Source organism: Stegastes partitus, unplaced genomic scaffold (assembly GCF_000690725.1).
Source record: "Stegastes partitus isolate 25-593 unplaced genomic scaffold, Stegastes_partitus-1.0.2 Scaffold300, whole genome shotgun sequence".
NCBI lineage: Eukaryota > Metazoa > Chordata > Actinopteri > Pomacentridae > Stegastes > Stegastes partitus.
The window spans coordinates 383352-400389 of NW_007578031.1; the positions used below are offsets into that span (position 1 = coordinate 383352).

A 17038-nucleotide genomic window follows, 5' to 3' on the forward strand; every position below is an offset into this window, starting at 1 on the left:
CCGGGATCTTTCTGTGTGGAGTCTCCATGTTCTCCCCGTGCAGCGTGGGTTCTCTCCAGGTTCTCCGGCTTCCTCCCACACAGTCCAAAAACATGCTGAGGTTAATTGGTGATTCTAAATTGTCCGTAGGTGTGAATGTGAGTGTGCTTGGTTGTCTGTCTCTAAGTGTAGCCCTGTGATAGACTGATGACCTGTCCAGGGTGTCCCCTGCCTTCACCCTGAGTCAGCTGGGAGAGACTCCAGCCCCCCATGACCCTAGTGAGGATTAAGCGGTGTATAGATAATGCATGGATGGAAATAGTGAGTTTAACATGGGCTGAAAGAACAGACAGAGACAGATATCTGTGTATGAAAACATTTATTTATTATAGGCTAATAAAGAGATCACATGTACTAACTATTACAGTTTGAAAACAGATGACCCCACTTTTCAATTAGCTTTTTTTGTTTGTTTCTGACATCAGGACAGAGTGACTTGATCTGTCATACATCCAAAATACAAAGAAGGAAACCAGTTATGTCGATAAATAAAAAGTTAACCCTAAAATTCCTACACCTTTTTTTTCTTTTTGGCAAAGTGCTGTATTATTCCAGTAAACTACACGAAAAAAAGCAAAAATGTCTAACACTTGGTGAGAAATAAAAATGCCACAAAATATTCTTCACACTTAAAAAATAAAATAAAAACAGGAGAAAAAGAGGTTTTTTTTTGCTACATCATTCTGTCTGGTTTTTTGTTGAGTCATTATAAAAGCTGTACACTGGCTGGGCGGATGGTGGCAGCGGTGAGAGCGTACGAGCTTCCTCCAAGTGATGCATAGTTGGTTTCTGATGTCTGTTTGTGTGTTTTTTTATTTACTACGTCCGCTCTGAACGTTTAACAAAAAAAAAAAAAAGAAAGAGAGAGAGATAGAGAGAGTTCAAGTTCTTCATTGATGCATTGTCATTACAACATTTCAACCTGGAAGGCACGTGATCCACAAATTTCAAGGCATTGAACAAAAAAAATATTACAAATCCCTGTTAGTCTGATGATGGAGAGATGAGCTGAGAACAGAAAACGCGTAAAAATGTTTTAAGGCTCCCGACAGCAGGAAAAGCCGTTAACATCTCCTCCGATCCCTTCTGTCTTTAAGTTTGTCTTTTTCCAAAATAAAAACATCGTAGTAACACAAAATTCATGATTGCAAAGCTCGATAGTAGAGAGAGAAAGAGAGACACATTCGAGAAATCAAAGAAAAGCTTAAAAACACCAGAGACCCACTCCACTATACGATTATTTACAGCGAACCACACGGATGCCTAACAAACGTCTGCTAGTGCTTTCTGAATAATGCTACCTTCGTATCAACACAACCAAAAAACTAGTCAGATTTTTAATGGAGATACAAGAACCACACTGCACGACAGTTCCGTCAAAAGTGACTGAATATTTTCTGACCGTTTTGTTTTATGTTTGTTTGCGTTCACACTGCACAGACCTCGACATATTGCGTCAGCTTAAACGGGATCCATTCCCTGAACGTCCACATTAAACAGACCTACTTAATCGTTTTCTGTCGATGCGTTGGATCAGCAAAAACGTGAGCCCTTCGTCTGTTTCGAGAACACAATAAATAATTGCAGCCCATTTCGGCAGGAAAACGACAACAGCTAGCAAATTAAGAATGATAAAAACACTGGTGTAAGTCAAAACGACTGTTTCAACTTCACTCAAAACGTTAGTCTTCCTAACCGTAGCTTCCACTAAGTCAAAAATCTTGAGAAATAAATGTATGGATTTTGACTTGTTCATTTTGTTCCTAACATTTAATCTGCTTTGTTTTAGTTTCCGTCTTTTTTTCCTGGCAGTAATTAGTCCGTAGAGCTTTGATTGATTTCTTTCCTCCTGCAGTGTGGTTATTCAGCCCGGGCTCCACTTTCCCTACAGCAGACACATTAAAAATATGAAACAGTCCACTATTTCAGAGCACCGAGGCCAAGAACTGTTAAGCAACACTTAAAAAAAACAACAAAACACAAAAAGAACATCAGTAATAATAAACTAGTGAAAGGTTAAAGATCACTGCTACTTTTTTGGTTTAAATATTTTTAACAAAATGTAACTAAGTTAACATGGAAAACAGAAGAACAGTTAAAATAGCATAAAGTACAATTCTAAAACCATGTTAGGTACACTTGAGCAAATGAGAAAAAAATATATATATAAACATCGCTGAAAAAGACCAACAGTTTCTCTCCATCTCGATGGATTCCCAACAGTCGACTGACAGCGTCAAAGAGTTCGTTTTTCACAGTCCTGGGACCAAACAAATAAGTTTCTCAGACACTAAACTAAAAGTCAATTATCTCTTACAAACATTTTCACGAGGGCTAAGCTCGCAAGGACAGAGCTGGAAAAGTCCGAGCAACGCGCAAAGAATCATCAGCCGTCAAGTAAATCTGCATTTTCCTAAAGTGTAAAGGTGATTGGTTGTGACCCTGAGAAGTGGACTGCAGATTCATTTAAGAACAAACAAGAAAAAAAATAATCTTTTTCCATTTTCTTTTTTTTTTCTTCCCACCATCATGACACTAACAACTCTACAACCATGCAACAGATTGCACACTAACATAACCAAACATACCTAAGCAAGAAACCATAGACGCATATATACCAACTTCATACTGATATGTAATTAGTTTTTTTCTTTTCAAAAAAATATTTTGGAAGTTTTTTTTTTATTACATACATTTTGTATTTTTTTTTTTTGTACATTTCTATCTCAAAGCTACCGTTAAAACAAGGCGTTTAGTGATATTTAACCCAGTAATTTTTACCGTCTTTTTTTCTTTTTTTTTGCTTTTCAAAAAAATATTGTGAAAAGTACTGAATTATAAAGTCAGAGGCAGGTTCAGCCGGCGTCACAGGACGAGCGATGAGGGAACGTTAACAGAACGGTGGCGCTGCAAGACTCGAACTAATCCCCCAAAAAGGCTTTAACACTGTTTAGATTCAGTTTTTTGAGGTCGTGTTTTGCTTTCGTGGCTTCATTTGTAACAGTAGTCTTTATTTTAGTTGATTATTTTGCAAATGGTCGGTCGAGTACAGACGTGAGGTCGAGTGGATTATAAAGCAAAGGGATTCTTTTTACAGCAACAATCACAAAGGAGGAAACGCGTTGAAGCTACAAGTGTCTACAAGGGCAGTTAAAAAGGCAAAGCAGCTACAGTACGTGGGTCGGGTATGTGAAAGATTCAAATTTGGTTCAAGCTCTCTGTTCTGTCTCTCGGTTCTCGGTCACGACACCCTGTGATCGCAACGTCTTCATATCTGGCTCGTGCTTAAGTTCTTCAATATTTAAACATACATGAAGGTGGAGTGAATGTCTCGTTGAAACCGTCGCAGCGACTAAAAGAAATTACAACATCTAAAGTGTTAAAAGAGAGAAATACCCGAAAGCTGGATTAGGAAAGTAGTTTATGTTTAAAGAGGCAGTGATTTAGTATTGCACTTTCAAAGAGGCTCAAATATGGGCTCAAAATATTGTAGTTTTTTTAAAAATATAAAGCTCTAAAATGCCACATTAGGAAGGCAAAACTTTTAGCACAATTAGTAGGAATAAACGTGACTCGAGGGGATTTTTCCTGTTATAGAAACCCAACTACGACAGCAGCCACCACTGTGAATTTCACTGCAGATACCGGAAACTGTTTTTTTGGGGGAGAGGCAACTGTGCTCGAGGCTCCATCACAACAATCCTGCACTGATTAAATGGAAACGTTGCGCTGCTGCACGGCACATGTTCAAGTGATTTACCATCCAGAATATCTCCTGCTGGTCTTGTCAAGTCACCGGCCAATCAACCGTCACGCTGCGATGCTACCGGGACGTCCCGTCACGGCCTGAACCTGCCACTGAATAAAGTGACCTACAGCGTTGATTCTACACATTAAGGTTTTCGTAAAGAACAAGAAGAAGAAAGAAAGAGAGAGAGAGGGTGTCGCTAGGACATCTCTGTCTCTCTGTGATTGGACACAAACTGGTCCAGAGAAACAGAAGTCGGGGGGAAAGAGGGAGGAGGAGGCGCTCATGATGACCTTTTTCCTTTCACATCCCGTCTTGTCAGCATCGATATGAAAGTAAGATGGATGGATAGATGAAGAGAAGGAAGAGGGAAGAAACTCTTCACTGGCCACATGTCCTGATATAATGAAAAAAAAAAAATAACACACCAGCCACGTTCCCTATTTCACCGTCCAATCAGATTTCAGAACAGATCAGGTGTGAGCGGTGGCTGATGATGTGATTAACTTGTTGCTGGTGTTTGTTTCTTGGTAAGAAGAAGAAAACAGAGGTGGGTGTTTGTGGGTGGCCAGTGTTAAATTCCCGTACTGCTTGAAGTATTGAGGTTGATGATGATGATGATGATGATCAGGACCCCCCTCAGAAGTTGAGGTGTCTCTGGCTGGGCTGGTGCAGGTGCATGTTGCTGGCCTTGGGAGGGCGCAGCAGGTTGAGGCGGCGCAGGGCCTTGCGGGACAGCGGCTGGGTGCGTTGGGTGCCGTTACCCGGCCGCTGCTGCAGGAGGTCGGGGTGGGAGGAGAGCGCGGCGGCGTAGCAGGTGGAGTGGAGGCTGGAGCGGCGCTGGACGACCGCCACCTCTGGCCTGCAGGGGGCGAGAAAGACGGGACGCAGGGAGGATCAGCTGACTGACAGAAAACTGTAAATGATTTTGTTGATAAAGTCATTCTCTGGTTCCTCTAATGTGAGGATTTGCTGCTTTTTCTCTCTTTCATACTACTGAGGATTGAGACCTCTGATGCTGATTTCTAGCCCAACTGACCACCGCAGGGCTCCGGTAAGAGAGCACGCAAGACATCAGTTAAGGTGTTTAGAACTTCATGAATATAGCGGTGCATTCTGGGTACAGAGCAGTTTCTGGACGTATAACAAGAAATAAGGGGCTAAATTATCACTGTGTAAATGCAGTAAATAAACACTGACAGTAAATGGAAAATACATTCATGCCAATATCAGCATCTAACATTCATTAGCACTGCTTCAGCCTAGAATCACGCAGCATATACATATAAACTGGGAGTAATCTGAGGCAGACGGAGCTATACAACCAACTCAGTTAGCCTAAATGATGCTTAAATATGCCAAAGAGTGAAAAACGGACATTTCAAGGAGCTCCAGCGCTGACAGAAGAGGTCAGTGACATGTACATATTCATTTCACATCACTCTGAACGTAGCTTAGATCATCAGTGAGTGCTGCATCACTGTACCATAAATACTTGATTAGAGTCTGATGTGTTGCCAAATTTTCAAATTTGTGCCATGTCTTACCTGCTGTTCAAATTTGAGGTTATAAATCACCGAAAGTGACGGTCATCTTTTACTTTTGCAACGTGCGCATCACTGCCGGCCACTGACAAGACACTACGGATGGATATTAGATAGTAGATTAAAGCTCTGTTGTGCTGTGTTGTGCATTTTCCTGTCACACTGTCAGTGAATAAAAACTTAAAATCAACAAAAGTGACAAAATAATAAAACAAAATAAGCTTTAAGTTATGAAAAGTGATTCGTACACAATCCAACTCTTGGCATACGACTGCTGGTTCTGTCCACTTGGACTTTAGTCAGTGCCTTGATTCAATATGTATTTGCTTTTGTAATAATATGCAATGATTTTTATTCCAATTCTTGTTTTAATGCAGCCACAACATCATCATCAGCTCTCTCAGGACTTTACCTGTGACGAGGGCCCTCCAGCGTGCGTCTCGCCTTCTCCTTTCCACCAGAGGCTGTCGGGGTGGCAGGCGTGTTGCCGGACAAGAAGTCCAGCTCCCGGTCAAGCGAGCGTCGCGGCAGGGGGTCGAGGTTCAGTCGCGGGGGGCTGTGGTGGGCGTAGACGGACATGCTGGGGTGTTCGATCAGCAGGTTCTCCAGAGGGCTGGTTTCCAAGAGGATGGGTTTGCTGCCGCGGCCGGTGAAGCAGGGCGGAGGGGTGACGAACCAGCTCTCCTCCAGAGAGCAGGCGTCCAGGCGCAGGAACCCGCCCTCTTCCTCCTCCTCGTACTCATCGCCGTCCTCGTCCTCCTCCGCACCGCCGTCCGGGTCGGTGTCGGCCGTGGAGTTGAGAGAGGTGCAGGAGGCGTAGCGGACGGGGGGGCTGGCCATGGGGGAGGGAATCATCACCAGGTCCTCCTCCTCCTCCCCTTCCTGAGGGCTGGCGGTGGATCCAGCGAGGCCGTCGCCACACTGACCAGAGCAGGCGTCAGCTGCAGGGAGAGGACGAGGTGGAGTTAATGGTCTGATCCATCAAATACTCACTGAGGATTTTATTCACTCTACATAACAGAAACTATTAAAGTGCCAAAGATTTGAAAAACAGATTTTCTCACTATAATTTTTTGTAATACAGTGAAAAAAAAAAAGGATAAAAAAAACTTCAACCTCCAACCTAAAAATTTTAATTTTGCTCTTGATGTCAAAAATAAACACAAAATTGATTCTTGATTAAGTAAAAAATAAATAAAAATGATTAAATTAACATATTGTCTGCCAACCTATTATTTAATATTTTAATATTTAGATAACTGATTTATTAGTTCAAGTAATTTTTAAGAAAAAAATCAGAAATTCTCTGATTCTAGCCTGTTAAATTTTAAGTTTTTATTAACTCTAATGACAGCAGCATGAAAGTCTTTAGGTTGTGCACATAGTAAGATGTTTTAGGACGTCATCTTCGGCTTCACTGACATTTTAAAAAGCAAAAAACTCATTAAATAATCAAGAAAATAATGAAAAGATTATTCGACATTAAAAATGAATGTCGGTTATATCCTTAATCTTGAGGACATCAAGAATATTTTAGGAAACTCTTGCTTCTTTCACTTGTTTTTGTCAACATGCCCTTTACTGCTTCAGCTGTTGTTTTGCTTTGGCTTCATATGAAACACACGTGCAGTGTCTCCAGTCTGCCAGCAGGCGGCACTGTGGCCTGTCCATGCAGTAGCCGGGACACTGTCAGATGTAAACAATAATTTTCTGGATGCTAAGCAGACAGGGAGCGGTAGACGGGCCGGCAGCCTGACAGCTCAGCATTGCATGTCTAAGTGAAACCACAGGCTGCACGCACGTTTCTATCCGTTTGTGTAAACACGTCTGAGCGCCGCTAAACCTATCTCACACCAACACAGCAGCCCAGTCTCCTCACAGCCACCCGACCCCTTCCACTCTAGTTTCATCTGCAACAAGCAGCAGAAACAACTGCTGCACTTAAATCATCACGCACTGTAAACCTGCCAGCATCCTGCTCTGCTAGACATCCAACTCTGCGACGTGTAACTGGAGGCTTTGTTAAGAGCTGCAGGTCAGGCTCTTGTTTTGATCCAGCATCTGCCTCCAATGATTCACTGAGACACAGGAAGTTATGAGGTGGAAAAGCAACACGATCTCAAGCCTAGCAGACTGGACGCTAAAAATAACCAGTCGACTAAGCAGATGTCTCTGTTTGATTTCAGTTCTGTTTAAGGACATGCTATTTTTTTCCCCCACTGGTCAAATAAAGCCTGTAAATAACAGGATGTATTTTATCTATATCGAACCCTGCACTGTTTCATTTTCTTACCCAACAGCTGTAGGAAAGTTTAAAGTTCAGAAACTCCACACCTCTATCGCGTCGTCTCTTGACCTCTGCCCTCACTGTTTACTGTATGCATGCAGCCTTGTTTGTTTCCATGCATGTGAGCGCGTTTGGAGCTCGTTTCCACACGTGACACAAACTCAATCCGGGGGCTCCGACTTCCAGGAGTTCACAGAGGAGTCCTTGTTTACCGACAACAGGTCGGAGAGGCTGCAAAGTGCTGACTCAGTGCCCAGCAGCTGATCTGCACCCTTTATCCTCTCAGCAGCAGCAGCAGGACTGCCCTCTCTGTCCGAGTCCATCAGCAGCTGATCTCTTCCTGCAGAGGCTGCAGGCGCTTTTGGAAAACGGAGCAGGTTCAGGTGTGCAGGGGGTCAACCGAACAACAGGCCTCAACAGCAGGAGCGAGGCCCTGTTTGTTAGGAAGGGCCAGCAGTGTTTTGGACGCTCTGACTGGCGGCGTGTTAGGTTAATGAGGTCGGTCTGGATTATAAATGAACCAGCTGACCTTCCACATAACTCTCTCTCCTCCGTGAAACACAAAGGTTCAAAGTCTGCAGGGTTTCACTGGAGCAAACAAGTGACTTCACATTCAGCCACATTCATCCGACTCTTTATCTTCTGTTGCCAAATTTGCAACATTCAAGCTGGGTTTTGCAACAGCATAAGTCACTCTTGCTCACTTTTTCCACAAAGAAAACGTGCACGCGTTTCGTGCGTGAGCTGGGAGGACTTGCGCATTCAGCGAGATTTTGCAAACGTGACGCTGCAACCATGTGCAATTTGCATGCAAGTAGTGTTTGAAAATAACTTTCGTAAGTCTGCCTCGTGGATCTCGGGACCTTAAGACCTCGATGTGCTCCAAAACACAGACGTGCGTGCAGCTATGTGTACACCACCGTCTACGTATGCTGGCATGTTGGCACGTGTGCAGCTGGTATGCATGGGTCATAAACATTATGCTGTACACAAGTCTGCAAGATGACGAGGCAAAGCGACGCAGCAAAGCAGTAAAAAGAGTTGTTTTCCTACAATGTGGAACCACAAAACTCTTAGATAATAATTGTCATCATATGTATAGCGAGGCAGCTAAATCCTGACTTCATAAATGATGTTGTCCCTCAGATTTTTCATGCAAATACATTTCATTTAAGAATGCCGCCATGTATGTATGTATGTATGTGTACAGTTGAATCATTTGTTGATGTAATGCAAAACCTTTTTAATGACAACCTCCCTGAGCTTCTGTGCAATGATTGAAAAGAATCAGATGTTATTTAAAGCTTTCTTTTGGTGGAAAACTGAAACATAATAGTTTGTAGCAGCAGCTTTATCAAAGCGATTACTGCAGTACAAAATTAGATTATTTCAAAAAACAATGCTGCTTTATTTAGATCTCCTAACGGACAACAGCCAACAAACCATTTCAAAGCCAGAGCAGTCTTCCAGTCTAAGTTTTAGATATTCTTGTGCAGAACTCAGCGGGACACAACTTTACGACGGGAGAAACACAACCCCGTATCCAGGTGTGTTCTGTGGAGGAATGTCAGATGCAGCACTGTGCCCATACATGTCCACCTCCACTGGTCCAAAATGGGAACCACCGGGATCTATTTTTACTCCATCTGGCTCCTCTGGTGCTTTTGTTTGACCTGTTTACAGGTTGACTTGCCCATAAACTGCCTGAAGTCCAACCCCCCTTTCCCCCTCCCTCATCATCCAGCCTCAAGTGGGCCAGACGGCCTGTGTTTCTCCCCCCTCCTGCCTGAAATATTCACACGGCTGTGGAATCAGAGACGGGTCAAGTTGAGTCAAGACCGGCTGCAGGTGAACAGTGGGGCAAAGCGAAGCTGTGCCAAGATTCACTCGGAGCCGTTTGGAAGTCACTGCAGTGTGTCATGTTTCTGTATACAGTGTGTGTGTGTGTGTGTAGGTGTGTGTGTGCGAGGCTTGTTGAACTTCTCTCTGTGTCGTGTGTGTTTTGACTGCAATCTTTTTTTGGTCGCAGACAGTTCTGGAAACTTGGCTCGACTTTTACCTGCCATTACAAAACTCTAAAGTTATACAGTATCTTTCCTTCCAACCTGTGGCGGTTTATTTTCTCTCTGCACATAAAGTGGAGTCGCTTTAGTTTAAAAAAAAAAAAAAAAAAAAAAGATACGAACAACTCCAGACTTTTTCACAAAAGTCACAAATGTTTTAGAAACACATTCAGATGGTTTTGTGCTCACATCTGAGGTAAAGTTGTTTCTTTTTCCTTTCGCTTTGCTTCTTTGCTCACACCGCCAGCTTTATGATTCGTGGTCCACCGGCTTTGTGCGCTAAAGTTGCCTCCTCTGACATTTCAGGAAGTCCTGCATCTGTCACTTTTTCCCCTATTTGTACTGCTGCAGACTGACTTCAAAAAGCACTCAAGACGGTTTAACAATAAACCTGCAGAGCTGCTAAAAGACGTTGGGAGAGTTTTAGAAAGCCCAGTGTGAAACTGGAGCAGACCAATGTGGTGTCGATGAAGTCACATTTTATTTAGTTGACAGCATTTTAATGAGAAACTCACATCATCTGACAGCTGAAGTGAGTTAATCAAGTCTCAAAGTTATTTTTAACATAGCTGCAGGTCAGCGAGTGTGTTGTTACTTCTGCATAAACAGCTGAACTGTGACCGTCAAAGTCTCTGTTTACTGATTACTTTGTGTTATGTCATCACTGTGCCCATTTAGTGTGTTGGAGGACATCATTTTAGGTACCTAGTAACAGGTTTTGTCTGTCTATTCTAAGTAGATGCAGTTTAAATGAAAGCCTGCTGATCGGTGTCTGGTGTCTCCGTCCGTCAGACTCACCCAGGTAGTTAACCAAGATCCAGTCTTCATCCTCCTCATCCTCCTCTTTCCCATCTCCAGGTCTGCTGCATCGACTCAGCTCCTCCACATCGTCCCCGAACAGAGCGCTGGCGAACCTCTGGAACATGCTGGGACTTCCTGCAGGGGCCTGAGGCTGAGGGAGGGGGTGTGGGAGGCGCGTGGCTCGGGGCGACGGCGGGGAGGCGTTGCGGTCACTTTGGTCATCAGCTGCGGGGTTCACAGCAGGGGGAAGGCTCCAGAAAGGTGCTAAAGTGCATCAATGATGTGTGGTCATGGATCATCTGAGGGCCAGCAGGCGCAGGCTGGACATCGCTCAACGTCAGGATCGCTTCAACGAGTGCAAAAGTACAAAAAAAGCCCTGAGAGGAGACAAGAGGGACACAATATGTCAATCAACGGAGCCCTGCTGAATCACCGAGCTGCTTTTCTAACTCCACAGCAAGTCTGAGATCAATCAATTACAAGTCATGCAACCATTTCAGGTATCTGTATTAATGTGACACATGATCTAAAAAATCTATTCCTGGAATTACAAAACTTCAAGTTCTTTCAATACACAAGACTAATACTGATTTGCAAGCGGTGGGCTCATGCACACTTCCTGAATAAAACTCAGTATGTTGCAGTATCTTAGCTTTTTATGATTCAAAGTTATATTACCTAAAATGCTGGCAACTGGGGGCCTGCAGTGGATTCTAATAATACAACATCTAACATATTTATCACCTTATAAAGCTGTTGTGGCTAACTAATGTTAGCAGACAGTTGTCTACTTCAACATCCAGCAGATACAGAGCAACACGATCCTCCCCCTTAAGTGTTGTGTACAACCAATATTAAGTCCAATACTCATTGCCTCGCAGTCTTTTTTAAGGCCTGCACCAACTCCTGAGGGATCTGGCTCTTAATGCTCCAATTTCTTTTGCCAAGTGAGCTACGGCTGCCTGCTGGCTTGAGCAGAACTTCCTGGTGATGCTGGAATTGCAGAGACAGTAAATGTGCTGCAAAAACAAAACTAAGAGCAAAGAAAGAGGCTGGAAAAGGCTCGTGTATGATCTGGAAACTAATCTTTACAGCTCTGGCTTCAGAGATAAGAGCGTTTGGCTCCCATTTGTCCGAAGCACACACCGTGTTTACAGTGTTATTTACAGTGAAGACGAGAAGCGAATTTGCTGTGTGCAGGGATTTTTGTTCCAAAATAGAAAATATGGGTCAGGCAATGATTATGAAAGCCTCACCTGGCAGCCAAGTAATGATTAGGTTACCGGTAACCTTATTAGCCCCTACAGATACTGTTAACGCTGTACATATAGAATTGCAGGCCCACAAATACATCTGGCCTTTTAATATTCATGAGTATTTTGTAACAGTGAGACCAGGTCTGCATGGTGTGGTTTATATTTATTTATTTCTCTCCTTATGTTTTGATTTTTGTAGCCCTCTCAAAAACAAGATTTGGATCTAAAGCAAACAGTGGAACAAAAAAGATGAATCACTTTCCATTTGAAAGCTTTGTTCCTGAATCGCAAAGAGAAGTCTTTAGTACGACAGTGGCCTTTACAGCAACACAGGAAACAGCATTTAGATTTCTGCATAAAGTGCAGTTTTAGTTACCCTCATCTTCTACATCTGGCCACTTTAGTGACTTTTTGGGGATTTCTAAACCAAAACATAATGCACAAATAAACCAATAATGACAATAACTGTTGCAGCGATAGCTTAAAGACTATTTCCTATTTTCCTGTCTCCTCTTTGGTACTGCAGCGACTCTGACGTCTGGTTGTAAACGTTCACAGGTGCTGCTTTTACATGCCAAGCATCACGTCCTCATTCCTCATAAAAGATGTCAGGAAAGAGCCCGATAAACGCACTAATGCACCTCAGATAAATGTTGTCTGCTGCACAGACTTTAATGACCATCCTGTTAATAATCGCCTGTGAACGCACACACATCCGGGGTTGTAAAGCGGATCACCACCACTGGTTTAATTTCCTGTCAGGCCTGGCGAACGCGACCAGCAGCTGCAGCTTCTTCGGTTATTGATCTGATAGAAGCGAGAGGCGCTGTCCTGTCTGTGTCTTATTCACGGGTAAATAAAGAGATCTGCTGTGCACACAGACGCAGCCAGATGACAGAGTGTCTGCTGCACTTTGTACTGGACAGGCTTCCACGCTAAGAAAGCAAAATGAGAGATGATGGGGGTCACTGTCCAACTGCAGCTGCTGTGTAAATGGTATTCACTGGCACAGTAAGTGTGCAATCACCCCCTTTTGTCCTTTATTTTACAATTGGAGTTGACTTGAGCGTCTCTAAACAAGATCCTCTGACTGACCAGCTGCACAAAACCAGCTGAGAGAAGCTCTGAGCTGATTAAAAAACAAAAAATTCTTATCTGGATTGTTTTTTTTTAATGTAGAGGAGGAGTGAATGGTCTTTTTTAATCTGCATTTTCCTTGTTGAGCTACACACGACCCTCTGAGTGGTGGCGCTGTTGGAACCATAAGCAGTGAGTCAAGTAGCTCTGCAAACTCAAGAAAATAATATCTGTAATCTAGGTTTAAATCAACAAAACTGCAGTATAATTTGACTGTTAGATGACTGTCATTAACCATAATATCCTTAAAGAAAACAGACACCAGAGTTATATAAAGAAAGAAGAGAGGGCTATATTTTTTTAACATGAAATGTCAACATTACATGCTTCTATAAATCAAAGTAAATTTAAATTGAAGTAGTAATATAGTAGAAAAATGGTAACAAATGTCATCATTACAGCTGTTTTCTGTTGATAAACTGACGACAATGTGTATAAATGCTGCATTAAGTATTAAATTAGTCTCTAAAGTATCTAAAGAAGCTCGAGTTACAGCTGTTTATATGTTGTGCTATAATTTATTATTTTACATGCTAATCAAAAATGATCAAACAGTAATGATCGTTTTTATTTCCCACCAAATCACATGTAATTTTAGTTTCCCCTCGTTTTAAAAATAACAGGACATTCCTGTATTGTGTGTTTTTGTATAACGGATTATACTATTAGCATGTAGGCTAGTTGGCACAAAAATGCTCGTATTCACCACTAGGAGGCTAAAGCAACCGTTTACCCTGAATCTAAACTGGTTTGAACGCTGCATCGACAGCTGACTAGTCGAAACTCGAAATGCCCGATTTTTTCCACCGACACTTAAACGCGCAGTGAATTCGAACAAAACGAGCTGCCGTCGACTGTGATGCGTTCACGGCTTTGCGTGTCGGCTCGTTTTTTTCTATTCGCGTGAAGAAGTAAACAAAAGCGCTCTTCATTTCAAGAACAGCCAAACTCCGCCTCTGTAAACATCGAGCAGCTGTGACGAACTGAAAACAGAAAAAGGTTTTAACTCGAGTGTCACACCGACAAGCAGCAGGCTTGATAATCTGCTGCACCTGTTTCTCCTCCACTATTTACCCCCCTGCTCCTCCGCCTCCTCCTCCCTGACGGGACATTTCAGGGATAAATACGAAACATGATTGTGTCCTTCTCATTATAATCACCACCTCGCACAAAGAAAAGCTCCCGATTAATGGCGATTAATGTCGCTAAACGGGTCACTGAGTCATGACTGTGGCTCGCGACTGAACAACGCAACTGATGCATCTATTACATCAGCCCCTGTATTATTTATTTATTCGCGTGTTAAAGAGCACGCAAGAGGGGGTAGACTGTTATAGAAATCCGTAAATCTGGCATCTTAGTAAGTGGGGTGTAGGATTAGTAAGAAACCACAGTGGATGCCCCATAATCAGGAGGATAAAACACAGATTACACGGTTTTAGTCAGAAAACAGAGTTGCTTAGACAGCAACTTTAAATTGCAGTAAGTGGAGTATGCTCATGAATAGTGTCTGCTTTAATAATTTGATGTTGTTTAAACCTCCAAACGTATTAATATGGCTATTTATTAATGTATAAAATGTCAAAAAAAAAGTGAAAATAGCCATCACAAGTTCCCTTTAACGGTCATTCGCCCTATCGATTAATCTGTCATTAAAATAAAGCTTTATTTATTTATTTTTTATTTTTGTCAGAACATATGAAAAACTATGCTTTATAAGTTCCTCAATGCTCATCTTATTTTTTGTATATTTTTATTTATTTTTTGTCAATTCCCACTTTGGCAATGATTAACGCCCAATCAATTAATTTGTCAATAAAATAAATCCCTCTCTCTATTTTTTTTTGTTTTTGGTCAGAAAATATGAAAAACTATGCTTTATAAGTTCCTCAATGCTCATCTTAATTTTTTATTTTATTTTTTTTGTTTGTTTTCCCAAATACCTAAAACGTTTGACCTTAAAGCAGCATAACTTCATTGTGGAAAAGCCTACAAATGCTTGACCCCCCAAAAAAGACGAATTACCAAATCTGTTCTCGTTTAAATTCCCTGTCGATGGTCCGCCAACTCCTTCGGTACTAATGTGATTTGCCAAACAGTCTGTGGGGGAAAAATGCCAAAGTGGTCCAGGAATAATGTGGAGCAGCAGCAGCAAGCTGTGAGCGTCGGACGGTTTTGATGGTTAAACAAGGGAAGGGGAGGAGGTTGTAATTCTACACTAGCAGGGCTGGACCGCATAGTCTGGCTGCCTGCTAAACTTCTATCTCCACTAAGATGTGATAGAACAAATTTTCCACAATATACATGCAACTTTTGACAGTCGAGTTGAGAGAAAACGGCAAGTTTTGCAAAGCTAAAACTGCTAAAGCTAGCTTAAAAATGCTAGCAAGATTAAGCTAATACGACACAGTAAAGCCGAATAAAATGCAGAGTTGAGGTTAAACGACTCGCCGTAGCTCGCTTTTAAATGTCTATTTCTTAAAGCATAAAGTGTCTCGACTGTAATGCAGAAGAAAGAGACAACAGGGATCAAAACAAGAGACAACAGAGCCGTTAACGTCCATCGAGAAGAAAACAAAGAACCCACCTGCGGCAGAAGGAGGAGATGTAAACGAGCTCAAATCGTGATTAAAATCCTTAAAACTGAGGTAGACACGTTACTTTTCGAAAAATAGAAAAACTTGAGGTTTCTTCGCGGAAGAAATAAAATATAAAAAACGTTAATTTATGGACTGTACATCGGGAGTCACAGTGCGGTTGAGCCTCTCTTCTCTCTTTTTTTTTCTTTCAGTCCGTTTCCTCCTCGGTTCCCCGACTGCGCCTTCTTTTGTTGTTGTTGTGGAGCTCCAACAGCTGATCGCCGTGACGTCGACAAGGACAGCCTATCGCAGGGGCCGTCCCCGGAGCGGCTCGGCCAATCAAAACGCCCGACAGGGGCTGTCACTAACCCACGTGATAATCCCCCCTCCTCCTCCTCCTCCTCCTCAAAAAAGGGCATGACTGGGCAAAGAGCTGCAACAGGACTAAATGTGGGCTCCCTCCCTCAAAAACACAGGCAGATGTTACATAAGCAGCCCGACGTCCGGGTCGAGCTGCTGGGCTTCCTGTTTTCTAAGGATCCACCCACTCCATCAGTGCCAACATTTTAGAGAAATATGATCCCGAAGTTTGCATAATGGAGTCATAAAACATTCACAGCAAAAGAAAACAACAAGTGGAAGTTTTTGGAACACCTTTGATCAGATGTGGATGTTATTGCAAACCTGTGCATCACTGAACTTCTCTAAGGACATGATTCCAGGGTTATGTAATTGTAAATGCTCAGACTAATTTGCTAAAGGGGCCAACGACAAAGTTTTGCCCCTTCGTCCCTGGTATACGTGGCACTTTAATTGTTTCCTCAGTTTCGTAGAACCAACCAGGATTCCAGATATATAGCAAAAAAAAAAAGTTTGTTGAGCAGAAAGTTGATGAAAACAGCTTCTCAAATGTGATTTTTTAAAAAGATCTTAAACACTTTTTTTGTATAGTTTGACAAAGTGAAACGAGTTGAATGTGTTAGCTTCGGCTTGAGGAAGACGGTTAGTGGAAGAAATATTTATTTTGATAATGAAGACAGTTGTGGATTGCATTCTTACGGGACGTCTGTGATGAAATATTGATGTTTATGTCTGTTCAGTACTTGACAGACAAAAAAAAAGCAAAAATACAAAACTACAACGACACTTAAACTAAATGAAGAATCAGGGTCTGATGTGGTTGATTCTTCCTCTTTATTACAGAGGGACGCATTTCTAACAAAGTAGTTCTTTAGCGTGCGGTGCCCCAGAAATGATAATAACTGGCAGATGGTGAAAAGCAGTCACAATGTAAATTCAGTGTTTTCTGCTGCATCTGTGGATTTTTTAAAGCTTTATTTAACCAGGAAATGGCTCACTGAGATTAAAAATCTCTTCTTCAAGAGTGTCCTGGCCGAGACAGGCAGCAGCACAACTGACAGATGAGGCCACAACAGCATCCACACAGACATCATAACACACAAGAAATCAACATATCAGTACTGATCAGAAACATAACTAGCAAAATAATCATCTGTCCAAACATCTACAGGCTGATGTCTCTGCCTCCACGTCATTTAGGAAGACTTTAAAAGTATTTAAAGA

The 17038-nt window shown here is 42.3% G+C and overlaps 1 protein-coding gene across 1 annotated transcript; it reads right to left on the minus strand.

The window, feature by feature from the left end:
• Nucleotides 1–341: 341 nt before the first annotated feature.
• On the minus strand, nucleotides 342–15687 carry tp53inp1 (tumor protein p53 inducible nuclear protein 1). Its single transcript, XM_008283176.1, has 4 exons — nucleotides 15463–15687; nucleotides 10480–10859; nucleotides 5744–6272; nucleotides 342–4649 (listed from the first exon to the last, which is right to left on the minus strand). The coding sequence occupies exons 2-4, from the start codon at nucleotides 10604–10606 to the stop codon at nucleotides 4427–4429; spliced, it is 879 nt and encodes a 292-aa protein (XP_008281398.1). The 5' UTR covers nucleotides 10607–10859; nucleotides 15463–15687; the 3' UTR covers nucleotides 342–4426.
• Nucleotides 15688–17038: the final 1351 nt, after the last annotated feature.

Bases quoted from the DNA above. Each gene is read 5' to 3' on its own strand.
- tp53inp1 (XM_008283176.1), bottom strand. From the start codon at position 10,606: ATGTTCCAGAGGTTCGCCAGCGCTCTGTTCGGGGACGATGTGGAGGAG. The intron at 6,273-10,479 runs GTGAGTCTGACG...CTCTCCCTGCAG, and splicing joins GATCTTGGTTAACTACCTGG to CTGACGCCTGCTCTGGTCAG. The intron at 4,650-5,743 runs GTAAAGTCCTGA...CGCCCCCTGCAG, and splicing joins CTGGAGGGCCCTCGTCACAG to GCCAGAGGTGGCGGTCGTCC.